The sequence below is a fragment of the Rhipicephalus sanguineus genome, chromosome 7 (assembly GCF_013339695.2).
Source record: "Rhipicephalus sanguineus isolate Rsan-2018 chromosome 7, BIME_Rsan_1.4, whole genome shotgun sequence".
Classification (NCBI taxonomy): domain Eukaryota; kingdom Metazoa; phylum Arthropoda; class Arachnida; order Ixodida; family Ixodidae; genus Rhipicephalus; species Rhipicephalus sanguineus.
The window spans coordinates 152,393,609-152,411,669 of NC_051182.1; the positions used below are offsets into that span (position 1 = coordinate 152,393,609).

An 18,061-nucleotide genomic window follows, 5' to 3' on the forward strand; every position below is an offset into this window, starting at 1 on the left:
AATTGTTGGGGTTTTAAATCCCAAAACCACGATTTGGTAATGAGGGACGCCGTAGTGGAGGACTCTGGAAATTCTGACTATCTGGAGTTCTTTAAAGTACATGCAGCTAAATCTTTGTGCACGGGCCTCTAGCATTTCATCTCCGTCGAAATGAGGCCTCCAAGGCCTGGAATTACATCCTGCCACCTTCGAGTCAGCAGTCGAGCACCGCAACCACTAGCCTTTTCTTTTGTTTTCTAGTTATTGTACATGTTTTAACATTTTATTGCATATATACCCCTTTTACGCAATGCTTCAGGAGTCTGTAAGGTACTTATAAATAAATAAATAAATAAATAAATAAATAAATAAACTATTTTTCTTCATTCATGTAAAAACAATGTAATTTTTTCATCGTTGTGACTTGTGACGTGTGTATACTAAAACTTCTTTTATCTGTTTGCCATTTGCATATTGGACTAATTGTGCAGCGGTATGCTATTACAGTTATATTACGCATTCTGTTTTCGTGTATTATTCTAGGAATATGTGATTAAACTATGTCGACTTTGTATGTGCATCATCATCCGTGGAAGTAAGACCATTACGACGTTACAGGAATATCGTGAGTAAAATAAGTGAACATAGAGAGAATAGGATCACGTGATATATATATATTATATATATATATATATATATATATATATATATATATATATATATATATATATATATATATATATATATATATATATCTTTGTGCGTGCCTAGATATTGGCCCCTTGACGTCCTTCAGCGTTTGCTTACGTTTGTACGTGAATAAATCACGTGACAATAATTTTTTATTTATTCGCGAACGAATCAATATATATATATATATATATATATATATATATATATATATATATATATATATATATATATATATATATATATATATATATCAAAATTAGCTCAACAACGAAACGTATATCGCCTGATATGCGTCGAACACGTTAAGCTGTAGACAGCCTTGCAGGCTGCAACGTCTTGGAACACTATAGTTACGCACTATCCGTAGTCGCGCTCGCAAGTCGCTTAATGCGACTGCAGCTCCTGCGAGTGTTACATACGCCAAGAGTACCGCATCAGCGTCATCCGCATATCTCGTGACGCCACTTTTGCCACATACGCGCAACTGGGCTCGTAATCCAATCGCAGTTTTTTCGCTTTTACTATACTGTAATCTGAAACCTCGCGCGGCAACACTCGCGGACTACAACGCAGACTATACGGGAGATTGATGCTTCTTGCATTGCACTGCATGACGCAACATCCATCAAGTCACGTAATCTGCTGCGCTGTCGGCCACTCCCAGTGAACTGGGTCTGCAAATTTTCTGTATTTTTCCACTTACTTTGTTGCTTAACCCAAACTTGTGCAAGCTAGGCAGCTTATAGCTGACTCTCGGTTCCAATAAATCATCAAGGCGCCCGTGCGCTTCAGCGCTATTTGAGGGTAGCGTCAAATTCGTTTTGAGCAAATGGTGTATGCCAATCAGGAACCTGCTGAATTGCGAACATGCTCTCCATGGTTTAGCTTTACACCGCCAAATTTCTGTTCGCCAAACTCCTGTTTATACACAGATATGTATGACCCGATAACGCGGCCTCTTTCATGCAAACTTGGGCGTTCGTTTTTGTTTTTTTGCTTTCGGTGTCAAAATCAGGATGCTTTCGCATTCACCAAATTCGTCTGCTATACGGCAACAACAACAACAAAAAAGAACAGACCTGTCGTGAGCAGACGATGCCGTAGAAGCGAAATTTTTGTTTGCTGCAGCCTGCAGAAAACAGCAAGCACACGACGCGCCGATGCAGTCGTTCCCGTTAGGCTTAGCTTTATGCATGCATTATAATACGTACAGTATAGAAGTCGCTATAGCAACCGACCTCTCGCGTGATATATCATTCATTTATAGATATATAAATCTTGCCGCGGACCGGAGAGGGGCAGGGATGGCGCCTCCGAAGCCTTTTGACACCATCATCTCGCATGACTGACCCTTGCGCCGGCATAAATTATTGATCGGTAACCTGATGAGATGTTTGTGAGCTGTATAGTGCGATGCAGTTTTGGGCGTGTGTTCCTAAACTTCCCTGCGCCCCGTGAAGAAAGAAAGAAAGAAAGAAAGAAAGAAAGAAAGAAAGAAAGAAAGAAAGAAAGAAAGAAAGAAAGAAAGAAAGAAAGAAAGAAAGAAAGAAAGAAAGAAAGAAAGAAAGAAAGAAAGAAAGAAAAAAATCACAGCATATCCACGGAGTGAATGATGATGAGTGGGCGAAGCTGCGGAGGTTCATCGGTAAACCGTGAATCTTCCGTGAATTCTGCCCAGTACATCATCACCGACGTGAGATCGGGCGCGTTTATACTAAAGGTTCGATGAGTTATGACGACTTGCAGCTCACTTTAATTTTACATGTACGCTGTGAATTTTCATTGTTTTGAAAACCATTGCTTTAGAAAACATCTGGCGTCTTTCGTTAAGCAGCTGGCGTCTTTTCGTTTTGCTTTAGAAACATCTGGCTTTCTTTCGTTTTGCTTTTACAAAACATCTGGCGTCTTTCGTTGGTTTATTTCATCAATCAACGGCGTTTTGAACAAAATTTTTATTGTTTAATCACGCATAGGAGAAATCTCACCAGGCACTACCTTGGAGGTAAACAATGGCTGCTAATGGGAATGAGAGACAGAAGAAGTCGGCTTTTAGCTAACACTTACACTTCTACTTCTACTAACGTTTCCTACTGGAACATGCCAATGGCTGCTAATGGGGAATGAGAGACAGAAGAATGCGGCTTTTAGTTAACGCGCACGCTGCGAATTTTTTATTGTTCAACAACGCACAGGAAAAATCTCCCACCGGCACCACCTTGGAGGTCAAGATCTGGCACTAGCGTTACGACTGGTTACGCACTACGACTACGACAACTAGGGACGAACGGGTGCGGAAAGAAAGAAAGAAAGAAAGAAAGAAAGAAAGAAAGAAAGAAAGAAAGAAAGAAAGAAAGAAAGAAAGAAAGAAAGAAAGAAAGAAAGAAAGAAAGAAGTTTCACGATTGCCTCCATGGGAACGAGATACCAGCGAAACCGAGTCATCAAACAAACAAATATGCAAGGCCATCAAAAACCCTAAAAGAAAAAAAAAAGACCGGGTTTATACACATTACGTGTCGCAACGAACTTGCGTGTTGCGCATGCGTGTGCCCCCAACTTTCAAGGACAGTTCAGGAAAGTTGTACCGATCTTTTATCGAAGTTCGGTGCGCACGCTGCGCGCACGCGTAGTGTGTACCGCGCGCAGCGGACGTCGCGCCAGAAAGAAAGCAGACGGCCGCAAAGAAAAACGCACACTGCGCCTGCGTACTACGCACAGCAGACGACGCTAGCGAAAAGAAAGCAGACGGCTGCAAAGAAAAACATGGCGTCTGGCCTCACGCGTTCGGATTATATGTATCAAGGTGTCCGAGGCTGCCGCCTTAATGGAGTCACGTCGTCGAGAAGGGATCAAGACGGATTAGCCGGCAGGCAGGCAGCCAGCTGACGCCGCAGCACCCTCACACACACGCGATTGTTTCAAGCACACACGACGACATGGCGCCGAAAGCAACCACCTCCACGCTAAAAACACACACACACACACAAACGAACCGCGAATTCCTCGCGCTTAGCAGATGGCGCAACGCCCAATGGCAGCGCGGTCTATTTCGAAAATGGCGGAGGTAATTGGTATATCAGTATAGTAACAGAGAGAGGGAGGGCGTCGGTCCAACAAGTAACGGTTACGTCATAGCGCACGCGCAGTGCTGGCGAAGCCACGCTACAACTCAGGCGAACGAACGTTCTCAGCCAATACGCTGCCTCTAAGAGGTCACGTGACGGGCCGATAGCGCGAAGGGAATAAAAACCGAAAGGGGAACGGCGTTACGGAGAGTTGCCAAGGCCTAATGCGTGACGTAATGCTGCCTGGTGATTTATTTCTTCGTCAGTGGTTGTAGGTGTTCTGCGAGGCAATCTCGATTGTGGCGGGCCTTGAATGTTACTTTGTCGGGAGTTACTTCGGGTACAACGCGGGGGCATTCGAGGGAGACAAGGCAACAATGTCTTAACGTAGTTGTGTCCTTAATTGAAAGGCGGTATCGATTTCGTTGGCACTGTTTCGTGTGAGGAGAGAGTGTTTACCGAGCTCTCAAGTGCAGCCGTTGGTGTGCTACAACGTGCCCTGTTTAAATGAGCATTAAAGGAAGATAAATAATTAAACTGCGTAGTCTAACAGTTAGCAAATAAGGAACAAGCATGAGGGGGACGCATGAGTCGACCCTGAAGCATTGACTAAAGCTGTGATAGTGTTTTTGTTGACTTGTGACGTTCATACGCTTATAAGACTGTCGTAATTAATCAACAGAACTTGGCATTAAAAGCTTAAGCTATAATGATGTTCGTAGACGTGTCAACACCCACGATTATCGTGAGGCGTTGGTGATATGTGGGAGCTATAAACATATATAAAGGTCGCTTTACTGATGTCGCTGGGAGGCGTTTTCTATGAAAGCATTATTAATATGTCGAGACAAATTAGATTAACGGAAGGCTAAGGAATTGGTGCGGCAGCAGATGATAGAACAGGCCTGTCGTGAGAAAGTTAAGGCAATTCACTGTTTTCTTTTTCTCCTCATTGACATGGTGGAACGGTCACCACCAATATGTAAGCGGGTAATATCTATCTATCTATCTATCTATCTATCTATCTATCTATCTATCTATCTATCTATCTATCTATCTATCTATCTATCTATCTATCTATCTATCTATCTATCTATCTATCTATCTATCTATCTATCTATCTATCTATCTGTCTGTCTGTCTGTCTGTCTGTCTGTCTGTCTGTCTGTCTGTCTGTCTGTCTGTCTGTCTGTCTGTCTGTCTGTCTGTCTGTCTGTCTGTCTGTCTGTCTGCCCGTCCGTCCGTCCGTCCGTCCGTCCGTCCGTCCGTCCGTCCGTCTGTCTGTCTGTCTGTCTGTCTGTCCCAATGAATGAATGAATCAATGAAATTATGACGGCAAAATCAGCAATGATAGAGTTCCAAGGAATAATTTTTCATTCTAATTTTTCAGTTAGCGTCCCTACATACCCAATCGATGAATGAATGAATTGAAGAATCAATCAATCAATCAATCAATCAATCAATCAATCAATCAATCAATCAATCAATCAATCAATCAATCAATCAATCAATCTGTGGTTTCCGACGCACTGACTCTTTTTTAATTCCCATCTTTGCCACAGGGCGGTCCGGGAGCCTCTTCGACTGGGTTCGGCAACTTCGCCGAGATCGGACCCCAGGATGTCCGGCTGTTGCCGAGGAACCACAGCTGGGTATGCTGGCGGTTTCGTTTATATATACATCCTTCTATGTGTTGCCCAAATCCATATGTCAGAGTAACATGACACAAATCTCGGAAGGCAATGCTTTTCTTGCAGTCACTTCTATCGCTAATAAAGGTGCAAACGTTGTTCCATAACTTTCCCTTGAGGTGCTACAGGATCAAGTACGTGCCTAGCCGATTCAAGCGATCAATCACTGAACTTATTAATTCCAGAAATATTTGGTACACAATATCTGGACCGACATCCGAAAGGCTGTAGTTGATGGTCCAAGAGAAACGGTATCTACAGTTAGGGTCACTGGAATGACAACGCTGGAACAAAAGAAACATGAGACGTGAAATACATAATGACTCTAAGTATATTAACTGGTTATGAGCATTCATGTGAGAAGAAAATATGGTTGCATCTAAGCATTGTGAAGTAGGTCACTCGGGTACATTTTGATTAACTATATAGAAAAAAGAGCCTATATATAATATAATTTCGATGTTTCTGGCAGGTTTTTATTGTAGGAAATAGATTCATTGTTCGTCTTTATTGACCGTACCGACTGAAAATGACAGACAGTTTCGTTAATATGTATATTATTATTATCGTGGTAGTAGTATTTGTTGTTTATATATACTATATGACTGCTCTCTGTCCAACAGGTGCGCTTCGCCAACCTGCTGTTCGTGGACAACCCCGTCGGCTCGGGCTACAGCTTCGTGACCAACGAAACGGGCTTCGCGGTCAACAACTCCCAGATCGCTTCCGACCTGGTCGCCATGATCTCCGTGTTCCTCGCAAAGATGCCAGAGTTCCAGGCAAGCGAGTTGTATATATCGAGGTTGACTACAGTAAATACGCGTTATAAATAACAAAAAAAAGATCGCTTTATCCGAAGTCTTCTTTGTATAGCCCTCTAAAGCCATAGCGTGCGTTTTTTAGAACGGCCTTATTTGAAGCGAATGCAGTGGGGAAAGGGGGGGGGGGGCACTCTTACAGCGGCGTAGCCGGGGATGTGGTTCGCGGAAGGGGGGGTTCAAATCCTCCAAACCACACGGTGGGGGTTTGAACCCCCAAGGCCCATACCATACCCCCGGCTACGCCGCTGTAACAGAGTGAGCCCCACCTCCCCTCCCTTTCACCTGGGCTTGAAACCTCCCACCGAGGTTGAACCACGGTGAGGGGGGGGGGGGAGTTCAAGTTTCCCCACCGGATCTTAGTTCACACACCCGACACAGGTGGTCCTAGCCAAAAAGAAAAGAAAAATGACGTTCCAATACTAAAAAGAAACGTTATGGACGCTGCACTTAGCATATACCTGAGTAAAACATTAATGAATTACACGGCTCACCTTCGAGTTAACGGGTGAAATCAATCTTATTACTTCTCGAAAGTCCACGCAAAATTTCTGCAGTTTCAACAATATATCCATACGTGTCTTGTTGCGATACAACTATGCATGCACACATGCCAACTGCTGATCTCTTAATTTATGCTCGTTGCAGAACGTGCCTTTGTACATCTTCAGTGAGTCTTACGGCGGCAAGATGGCCGCCGAATTCGCCCTCCAGCTTTACAAGGTAAAAGAAAAGGCCGGGGTGGGGAGGGAGGGGGGACTGGAAGTTGTCACAGCGTTCTAGGCGTCACGAAACATGGAAGCCCGTCAGGCTAACGTGCTTATTTTTTTAACAGCGGAGTTGTTTAAGCTCGGAGAAGCCCCGTTACTCGCGAACAGATATTATCATCATCATGAACCGGCACGCGCTCTCTTCTTCTTCATCTTCGTCCTCTTCTTTATCTTGTGCTTCGCTCCCGGAACATGTGCGCCTATTTGTCTGGCGTGGGATGCAATAAATCTGATGGCCGAGAGAACGACTACAGCGAGAGAAAGAAAGAGAGAGAAATCTTGGCGAAAAAAAATTCTTAGCGAGGCGGGATTCGAACCCGCATACCCACGATCCGAAGGCGAACGTCGTTATACCACGTGGCTATCCAGGCACGCTAGCATAGAAAAGCCTTGTGTAGTATAATATGCGTTATAGTATAGTATAGTATAGTATAGTATAGTATAGTATAGTATAGTATAGTATAGCAGCCAGTGAGGACAGCATCAGTGGTAAAAATGGTCCTCGCAAACAGGCCCACGCCAGTGGCAAGGTGTCGTGCAAGCTGTCCGGTGTCGCGCTTGGTGACGGCTGGCTGTCGCCGTTGGACTCCACGTCGACGTGGGGACAGTACCTATACACCATGGTGAGTCACTCACTGTCTCTCTCTCTCCCTCTTTTTTGCCACATTTAAGTCACTTTTATACGCCCGGAAAGAGCTGCCTGAAACAACCAGTTTCCTCCCAGTTGCATGCGTACATTTGCCTGGGGACACTAAATGAAAAGAAACAATTTTTTTGTGTAATAAATTAGATTATCCCAATACCGAAAGCACTACGAGAAGACGCTTTGAAAGCGAGAAAACGCGTACAAACAATACAGGTTGCGACGCCGCCTTGAAATTCCCGTACCAGCTCGCCATGACGTCATAGATTTTGACGGTGTTGGCTGGTGCCTGCGTAATCGTTTATTGGCAAACATTGTCTAGATTATGTTCTAAGGTACACAAAATCTTAACGTACCAAGTTTCAGATAATTTCATGGAGTCAGTGCGGCTAAATACGCAAAGACTTTGAAATCCGTGACGTCACGGCGACGTTCGCGCCCTGATCTTTTGTTGGCGCGAAATTCAAAATTGAGATTTTGACCTCCATTTTCTTTTTTCGTAACTAACTTAGGACTACGAAATTAACGACAATTAAGCTCTAAAAGAATAACTTATCTGTCTAAACTGACTGAATGTTTCGCTTCAGTGTCCCTTTAACAATCAGCATATAGCATCACTACGCACGTGCTGTTGAAAATGACGACGTCACGAGGAGCTAGTGCGGGAATTCGCAGGTGACGTCACCGCTTATCTTTCATTTGGCTTTCCCGAAGTCTTTCGCCCTTCCTACTGGCTGTAGGTGTTCTGCAGCTTCCGAAGTGCTGCAAGATACCGTATATATATACATGTATATATATATATATATATATATATATATATATATATATATATATATATATATATATATATATATATATATATATATATATATATATATATATATATATATCATCATCATCATCAGCCTGTCTACGCCCACTGCAGGGCAAAGGCCTCTCCCATGTTCCGCCAATCAACTCGGTCCTGTGCTTTCTGCTGCCACGTTATACCTGTAAACTTCTTAATCTCATCTACCCACCTAATTTTTTGTCTCCCCCTCACGCGTTTGCCATCTCTTGGAATCCAGTCAGTTACCCTTAATGACCACCGGTTATCCTGCCGACGTGCTACGTGGCCGGCCCATATCCATTTCTTCTTCTTAATTTCAACTATGATATCCTTAACCCCCGTTTGTTCCCTGACCCACTCTGCTCTCTTCCTGTCTCTTAAGGTTACACCTATCATTTTCCTTTCCATCGCTCGCTGCGTCGTCCTCAATTTAAGTTGAACCCTCTTTGTAAGTCTCCAGGTTTCTGCTCCGTAGATAAGTACCGGTAAGATGCAGCTGTTATATACCTTCCTCTTGAGGGACAGTGGTAGACTACCATTCATGATTTGATAGTGCTTGCCGAATGAGCCCCATCCCATCTTTATTTCACTCTCATGGTTCGGCTCCGCGGTTACTACCTGTCCTAAGTAGACGTACTCCTTTACAACTTCCAGCGTCTCGCCCCCTATCGCAAAGCGCTGTATATATATATATATATATATATATATATATATATATATATATATATATATATATATATATATATATATATATATATATATATATATATATATATATATACCTTAATTAGTAAGTATTTTCATGAGCTATAGACATGACTGGTCTCAAGAATTTCTTTTGTGAAGCATACCGTGCGGTCACCGTTTCAAAACATAACCATGAAACAAGAAACTATATTTCAGAACCCAGATTCCAAAGTCCAGATTTTAGTCATTCTGCAGAGATCGGTATCGATGTTTATTTGTTATTTATATGTCCTAATCCTGACGCCAAGTACCGTTCAGAACAGAACAGAAATTAATATGAGATATGGTAAAGGCTGCCTTTCAAATGACAATCCCCGCTCCCACCTTATTCACTGTCCCGGCCATTGCGGGACTAAATTTCGTGTCTGCGGCCGTCTAGCTAAGGTGGGTTTGAGACCCCTGCTGTAGGGAGTGGCGGTCAACGTACAGAGGGGCAACAGTCCGTTGTGCTGCGATGTTCGCAGTCGTTCTTGGACAAGACCAACCTGATGACTCTGAACAAGGTGGTAAGCGAGATACGCCAGGCACTGGTCGCCAAGGACGGGGCCGAGGCGACGGCGTTGTGGGCCTCGGCCGAGGACATCGTCGAACAGGTGGGAGACCGCGATGGTTTCGAGATGTGCGACATTTGGGCATTTTAGCGGTGCCGGTTTACCGTACTTACGGTAAGTGCATACAAGCACCGTGCCGTCGTGATCGGCCCGGAGCGTGTGTTAGGGGGCTAGTGGTAAGACACTGTTACGCGAACTGCGCTTCGGGCGAGACACCAGAGTAGAGTAGACACCAGAGCAGACAGGGCTGCGTTCGTCCCGTCTACTTCTACTTTGGTGTCTCGTCCCAAGCGCAGTTTAATGTTCGCATAATAACGCTGTTTTAAAGCCTGGAAGAGCTAGCTGTATTCAGAGGCGTAGCAAGAGGGTGGCACAGCGGGCTGTAATTTCACCTTCTCATGTTCTGGTCTATTTTAACTTGAAATGCCACAAGAAGCCAGATAAGGATTACTTATATAATTCGTTTATAGGTCGAATCATATAGAATAATTCGTTTTTGTATCTACGTTTGCGCGGACCAGATTGCCGATTTGTTAGAGCCGATTTTTATCTCTACTGTTACAACGAATATCGGATATAACAAACTAATGGTCTCCACGCTACTTCATTATAACATATTCGACTTTATTGCATGTATACTATGGTATACGTCGCTAGACAAACGCGCGAGCCTTATTTGTCCATTGCGATAGCAATTATATGGACACTCTCGGCTGATTTTTGCCGTCGCCGTCATGTCCCGGATATCTATATGCATGTATATATATAAAGGCACGAAGAAAAATAAAGCAGAAGAAAACAATTCCGAAGCACCCGACCGGGGATCCGAACCATCGACCCCTCCCTCGCTCCCCACCCAGCCTGCTGCATTAGACAACTCAACCATGCCCCATGCATGCGCCGGCGAAATAACGGCGAGCTGTTTATATGCACCATTTAGCGCTGGTAGTAAGCAAATCTCGGAGTAGCTTGAGCGTGTTTTCTATCACGCAACGCGCCTAATTTTCTTTCAGTTTGAAAACTGCCCCTGAGACGTGCACGACAAAGTGGCGCTTTTCCCCACTCGTGGTGTGGAAGGAAAAAGAAACAAAGAACACCGGGCACAGCTTACATTAGACGACCCCTTGTGGCAGGAGACGCAGGGGGTCACGCCGCAGTTTAAAAGAAAGAGAAATATCTAAGAGTGTCTGATTCTCTGTTGTGGACATTTGCAGCGTGTTGCTCAAGCACAAAGACGTAACAACTGCAACAGTTAGTTCACGTTTGCCCTGTGCATGCCTGTGCGTTCTTTTCGGGCGTCCTTTGTGCTTCAGCGGCGCGCTGCAAGTATCTAGCTGCTTCGTGTGACATTCCAATTTCTTGCTATCGCATTCACTGCTTCGCCCTTGCGGCGAAACTGTCACTTTTTTCCCCAATCCTGATGCTATAGCTGACGAACGGCATCGACTGGTACAACATCCTACAACCCCAGCAGGAATCATCGGCCTCTCTGGGAGTGCTGTCCTTGCCGTCTGACAACACACTCGGTGCGTATATGTCTATGGTATCTATGAAGAATTCACAAGAGGTTTGCTCCTACGGCATCCCTTCTTGCTTTGTAACATTCCAGATAATCTTAAAGGCATTATGATTGTTTGTGTATGAAAAGAAACATTGAATTAACCGAACGTCGACACGATTTAAAGGGCTCCTAAACAACCCCTGAATATACGAAGAACGAGCGAATTATTCATCTCCCGGCGTTTCCCGTCTCTTCTGCACAGTTCGTGACTTCAGCAGTCTGTTCACGTGACGTCATGAGGAAATAAGCTCACGATTGGTTCATATATGAGGGATATCAGAAGTGTGGTAAGCTGGGCAGTTACTAATGGTTAATCGCATAATAGCAGCAAAAAGATGGACGAGAACACAAAAGAAGAGAATAAAAGACAAACAGGCGCCGACTCTCAAGTGACTGTTCATTCCAAAGAACAAGCCAATCCCCCTGTCATGCAGTCAATGTAGGTTATTTTGACTTGTCCTTTATATTGACTTGTTTTTGGAATAAACATTCAGTTCATAATCAGCGCCTGTTTGTGTTTTCTTCTCCTCTTTTGTGTTCTCGTCCTTTTTCGTCCCCCCCCCCCCCCACCCCCACTCTCTCTTTTTGCGCTGCTACACCATGAGAGACATCAGTTGTGAATTGTCTCCTACCCTGCTCTGCGATGCAGTCGCACGCCCGCTCGGCTTTGTCTCGTATGTCTACCGTGCGCGATCAACTGATTTCACTTCGTTTTGTGCGCTTTCGAATGCGCAAGCGGCGATACCAGCATGTAGCCGGAATATGCGAAATCCTGATAGGCTTAGCGCTTAGCCCTGACATTCTCTACGTGTTTTACGGAGAAATAAATGGCGATCGGAGGAGATATAGTCATTGATATAGTGCCCGTAGGAAGGGTAGTCAAGCAGAGAAAGAAACCACTATCTTGTCTTTGCACTCGGAGTGGTTTAGGGGCCCTTTAAGTTTCTGCTGACGCGCCATTTCACATATGGCTTAGGTTTCTTTTTTTTTTCTTTTTGCGGTCCAGGCCAGAGGGTTCCTGGAATAAGGGACCCTCCCACCTTCACTATAACTAGCCATTCTTCAGTAAACGTTTTCTCTCTCTCTTGCACCTTGTGATTCCGAGACTCCCAGTGAACCGTATAATCCCGTTTCTCCCGTCACGCAGGCCGAGCGTTTGTTCGCCACGTGGCGCACTTCTACAACGTCTTCAACGGCACCCTGACCGAGCTCATGAACGGACCAATCAAAGAGAAGCTCGGCAGCATCCCCAAGAACGTCACCTGGGGAGGTGAGCACGGCACAATTCCACGAGTACCCTATCACCGCATTGTTGTATGATCTTTCTTTAGAGTAAAACAGAAACTATCAGTGATGCTACCGAGGACTTCTGATTTGGAGCAATTTTTGGAGCAGCAAAATTTCCGTTTTGGAGCACTTTGGAGCAGCAAAATTTTCATCTTGGAGCACTTTGGAGCAGATCATTTTGCATCTGGGAGCACTCTGGTGCAGCGAATTTTACATCCTGGAGTGCACTACAGAAGCATATTGCAATAACGTTCAAGCACCGGAATATTACTATGGGGCTCTTATGAAGGCTAGAAATATTTCGATTCATTGCAAATCTCATGGAAAAAATCATCTCCGGAGAACTCCATACTTCACTCGCTAATGAAAAAATAAGGGCTCATGCAGTTGAGTGTTCTGAATTAACCTCTTCGGCGATTATTTTCGACACTAGCAAATAAACAGAATACCAGATCAATAAAATTGCACTTTATGAAATAACACTCTAAATACATCTATGTGGTTATCAGCAGACATTGTAGATAAACGCCGTGATGTACAGCAGTGCCTCAATGCCAAAGAGCCACACTGTCCCTAATGAATTCCCCTAAGAAAACTCCTAGGCGAAAGCCAGGTTCTTTTTCTTCTCGATCGATGGGTTGATCCTCCCCTCCTCCTCTGCAAGCTTTCTGCACCTCACCTGGTTTTGCGCTAGCTCCATGATCGGCGCACCGATTACGGAAGCAGTGTAAAGCGACGATGACGTGATGGCGTCATCACGTGACATCACGATATATGACGCCATGATGACGTCACAAGTTTTGACGATCTATGACATGATGATGACGCCATCACATGATTATTTTTTGCATCAATCGATTGACGCCTCCGACGGTCAATTTTCGTGTTTGATAAAGTATATTGCGAATTGAACGTTAACAACCTGGCCTTACATACCAAACTGTCCTCCACCATACAATTTGTTGGTATCGCGCATTCATTGCTTCGCCCTTAAGCGAAACTGAGTTTTTTTACCCGTCAGCTATTGACCCCCGAAAGCGAGGGGTGGACGTGTAACATGGGGTAGCCGCTTCACTGTGGGCCGTCAGCGACGGGCCCGCTACTGACAGCTGCGTATTTGCGGCTGCTCCTACCAGGATATATGCTTTTATTAATGAGATGACATTTTCACAAAGCAAGCAAAAAATTTGAATTGGAACCCTAGCACGTGAGCTCGAAAGGGCAGGGCCTTTTAGGGGGTATTTACCGCAGAGTGATTAAACTCGGACGTGCAGGTATACGCAATTACGAAAAAGCTCTTCCGAATGAAGATCCATGGATAAAGTATATCTGAGGAAAAGTGTGAACGCGTTTCCACCGTTCGCGTGCCCTTCCATAAACGCGAAGCAAGGAAAATTCGATATTGTTCCATATATATACTGCTAGCGATCCCAGATTTCATTCCGCGATGTCCGGAAACAGAAGTGACAGACATTTTAGCAGCACACATGTAGTTATTACTGAACATTGCTTTCCTTGCGTGCCGTGCGACGCTTGAAACGAGCTATCAGCAGCGTTTCTAGAACAGACGACGTCCGCCGATGAATCGCCGTCGCACTTTTTCGCTACCGAGAGGCCTAGACGTCACGAGCCTCTGCGGAGAGCGCGTTTTGCTGTCGAGCCGACTTGCAGAACAGAAGCTGCGTCGGCACCGTGCATGGCATCGTGGCTTATTCGGGACGCACGCGCGAGCGCTGTTTATTCAGCGGAATAATTCTTGGTCCATGGTTGCGACTTTGGCAGCCCCGAGATCAAGCTGCACATGTTCTGACGCGCCGGCCGTGCGACTGCCGTTGATAGACGCCCCCAAACCCGAGGCTTTGGCGCAGTTTGGCGCAATTTTCGTCGATATTATCAGGATGGCGCAGTAAATACAATTTGGCGCACTTTGGCGCAGTTGGCGCAGGAGTGGAATCACTGAACTATAGAAAGGCAGGCCGATAAGTGCTTCTTGACAGGAAAAATCACTGACGGGTATTCTGGAGCTGAAAAGGAGAGAATAGGCTTACCGCGTACACCCTTTGCCGACGATTCTCCCAATGCAGACATTACAGAGAGCGGGTCGGGAACAGAGGCGCGCGCACAGAGGGGGAGGGGCGCCCCCTCCCAATTATTTAACCCAACAAGTTTTCGTGAGGTATACTGCGAAGCTTGTTGTTGTCTTTCCTGTCTGACCTCGGTTTCGTCGAAAGCTTGTCGACAGGGGCGTAGCCAAGGGGGGGGGGGGTTCAAACCCCCCCCCCCCCCCGAAATTTTTCAGTTTTGCTTGCGTATATAGGCACGCACACATACAAACGCACACACGAACATACATAAAGTATGGTTGAACCCCCCCCCCCCCGAAAAAAATTTCTGGCTACGCCCCTGCTTGTCGATGTGCTACATCGACAAGCTTTCGCTCTTCTATACCAAAACATGTTTCACCAACTAGCCCAACAGTTCACGCTTGTTGTCAAGACTCGACCAACAGCTAGGGCCAAGGTGTGTGTGGGGGTGTGGAGACGCTGCGGTGAAGCTTGCCCCCCCCCCCCCCCTTGCGCCTGTGGTCGGGAGAATCACGAACAAAGGGTGTATATAAACTGAAGCTGTTGGCTCCTAGTACATCTAGACCCGCCGTCGTCTTCGCATAATCTTCTGCGCTTTCCGCTGGTTTCATTTTGATTGAAGCAGAGTCCTTGATTGAAGTGTACCTAGTGACTTCAATGTACCACTTTTGTATACATTCATGCTTCTTACACCCTTCTACCGCCCGCAGGTCAGTCCGGTGCAGTGTTCCAGGCGCTGAAAGCAGACTTTATGCTGCCGGCTGTAGACACAGGTGAATCACTGTATTCCGTACCCGCCAATGTTTTCTAGTGGTATGATGCTTGACTGCTGGCCCTGAGGTCGCGGGATCGAATAGCGGCCGCATTTTGATGGAGGCAAAATGCTAGAGGCCCGTGTACTTAGATTTAGACACACGTTAAAGAACCCTATAGCTGGTCGAAATTCCCGGAGTCCTTCATTACGGTGTCTCTCATAATCATATCGTAGTTTTGGGACGTTAAACACAAACAATTATCGCTGTATTCCTCACTTCCGTTGGATCCAAAGTGTGGGGTGCGTAAGACTGTATATAGGTTAGCTTAGCTAGCCAATTACGCCCTGATTTTGCGAGGTATTATATATGTATGCAACTACTCGAACTGCATTCTAATAATCAACTGCAGTACTTTCACCGTAACGTGAGCGTCGCGATTTTTTTTTTTTTTCAGATACGTCGCTTAAAATCTGATGTCACCACTCGCACTTCAAACCCCACTTCTGCTCCCCCAAAGTGCCACGCGGCGCATTACACTCTTAGAAAAAGTCGAGTATTTGCGGGTATTTTTGCCACGGAATAATAATCGTTATCTCGCTTGTTCGTGTTTCCTTTCTTGAAAACTCGACTCTCGCCACTTTCCTATCAAGAATATGTCACGCTGATAACGCGCACACCGTTTGTGAGCGGGAAGTACCGGGACACCGGTGATAACGCAAGGGATGCACGCGAGATAGAAGATTCCGGATAAGTGCTAAGAGTGCAAGCCAGTTCGCGCCCTTTGGAGAGTCTTTTTGTCCCGCAACGATCATCGTCATCGGGCTTGTTTTAGCATTTTCTTTTTCTGAGTGATTACCAAAGCTCTGGTGAAGGAGTACCGAGGCAAAGAAGCACTAGCGTGCATGTTTCGTTTTCATTTGTACCGAAACTAAGCGCATATCTTACCCTTTATTCTTCAGTGGACAGACTGCTGAATGAGACTGACGTCACGGTGGCTGTGTACAGTGGGCAGCTCGACCTTATCGTCGATGCTCTCGGTAAGTTTGCACTTCGCAGATGACGTCACGTGTTTAATTTTCGAACAGGCGCTGAACGATGACGTAATTGCTTGCACTCGCAACTTAATTGCCGACATTATTCACTTCATTCGTGGAAACTGAGCGCAGAAGGCAATCCTGTAAGACATCTGCTCATGAGCAGTTTTGGTCGCTCATATACCTCGCATCTAAGTTCGTTTTAAACGCGAGATCACTAAATGCCCCGTCGGACGAAAAGCCGGTCTCGTTCGTGACGTCAAGTAATGCTTACGTCATGCGATGCCACGTGACGTGGACGTCTAAATAGTATTCACGTCGATATAGTCACGCCCAGACACGCTGTGCTTTCGCATTCAATACAAGCAATGTCACTTGTGCGCATCCGCGCAGGTACGCTGCAGTGGATGGAGCAACTTAAGTGGCCGGGCATGAAGGAATTCCAGGCGACGTCCAAGAAGCCCATGGTAGTCGAAGGCGAGACTGCCGGCTACTACAAGTCCTTCAAGAACCTCACCCTCTACTGGGTCCTCAAGGCAGGGCACATGGTATGCACGCAACTTTACTCTCGCCTCTTCCTTTCTGGCCGTAGTTTTTAACAGTCCACCCTTGCAGTACTGTGCACACCTGAACCACATGTCCATCGGTGAAGCGGTTCAGCTAGAATCTAAATTACGGTCCGGAAAATAATAATAATAATAATAATAATAATAATAATAATAATAATAATAATAATAATAATAATAATAATAATAATAATAATAATAGGTCCTTTATTTTTCATCAAGCATAAGATGAGGGAGGCAGGGAGAAAAAGCTGACGAGCAGCTCGACTAGCTCCGGCCACCCAAAATGTACACTTCGGCGCTACGAAAAGTCATTTGGCATAGTCAGAAAAAAAATCAAGAGGTTCTTCCTGCAAGTCCGCGACTGATACGACTTACGATAAGTTCCAAGTCTGTCTTGCAGAGAATGTACTGAACTGAGTTCTATTGCACACTTGGGTGTCGGCCTGGCCTCCTGCGCAGTTCAACTAAAAAATGGCAGAAGGGCAACAAGGACGTTGCCGACATTCTTCTCTTTCTCTGCGGACTATTCAAAACTACTAGCTATGAAACAACCAGTTAACACGTGTCAACAGCAACCATCTATATATGTAGCGGCATGAAATCCATGGCGGAAGTTCTGAGCAGATTCACGCATAAGTGGATCATGTTAGAGCACTCAGTTTTAACAATCAGACTATAAAATAAATAAAATCAGAATATCGAAGTGATAACGTAATGCTGCCAAAAGTTGTCAGCTGATGTAGACACTACCCTACAATCCCGGACAAGCACCCCCTTCCTCTTTCGAGATTTGAAATGTGCGCCAATGACCGAGCAAGCGCCCCTGCCATATTTTTTCGACCTGTCTCCGCTACAGAGTCATGCAGCAGCGGTTTCCAGTACAAGTTCTGAGAGTATTTGAAGCTTTTACATGTGGTGCCTTGAAGCTGCATTCCAAGTTGTCACTAATCCGCCTTTCATTTTTCTGTGCTGCCCTCTGCCATTTT

At 45.2% G+C, this 18,061-nt stretch overlaps 1 protein-coding gene across 1 annotated transcript in view; it reads left to right on the forward strand.

Annotated features, from left to right (window-relative positions):
* The window catches only part of LOC119400267 (retinoid-inducible serine carboxypeptidase), a 49,959-nt gene that overhangs the window by 30,840 nt on the left and 1,058 nt on the right, over positions 1-18,061 (forward strand). Inside the window, exons 3-12 of the mRNA XM_037667284.2 lie at positions 5,299-5,388; positions 6,051-6,206; positions 6,894-6,968; positions 7,528-7,638; positions 9,699-9,827; positions 11,215-11,311; positions 12,494-12,616; positions 15,428-15,490; positions 16,432-16,509; positions 16,900-17,054. Of these exons, the coding sequence (XP_037523212.1) occupies positions 5,299-5,388; positions 6,051-6,206; positions 6,894-6,968; positions 7,528-7,638; positions 9,699-9,827; positions 11,215-11,311; positions 12,494-12,616; positions 15,428-15,490; positions 16,432-16,509; positions 16,900-17,054 (1,077 nt within the window). The remainder of the gene's footprint in view (positions 1-5,298; positions 5,389-6,050; positions 6,207-6,893; positions 6,969-7,527; positions 7,639-9,698; positions 9,828-11,214; positions 11,312-12,493; positions 12,617-15,427; positions 15,491-16,431; positions 16,510-16,899; positions 17,055-18,061) is intronic.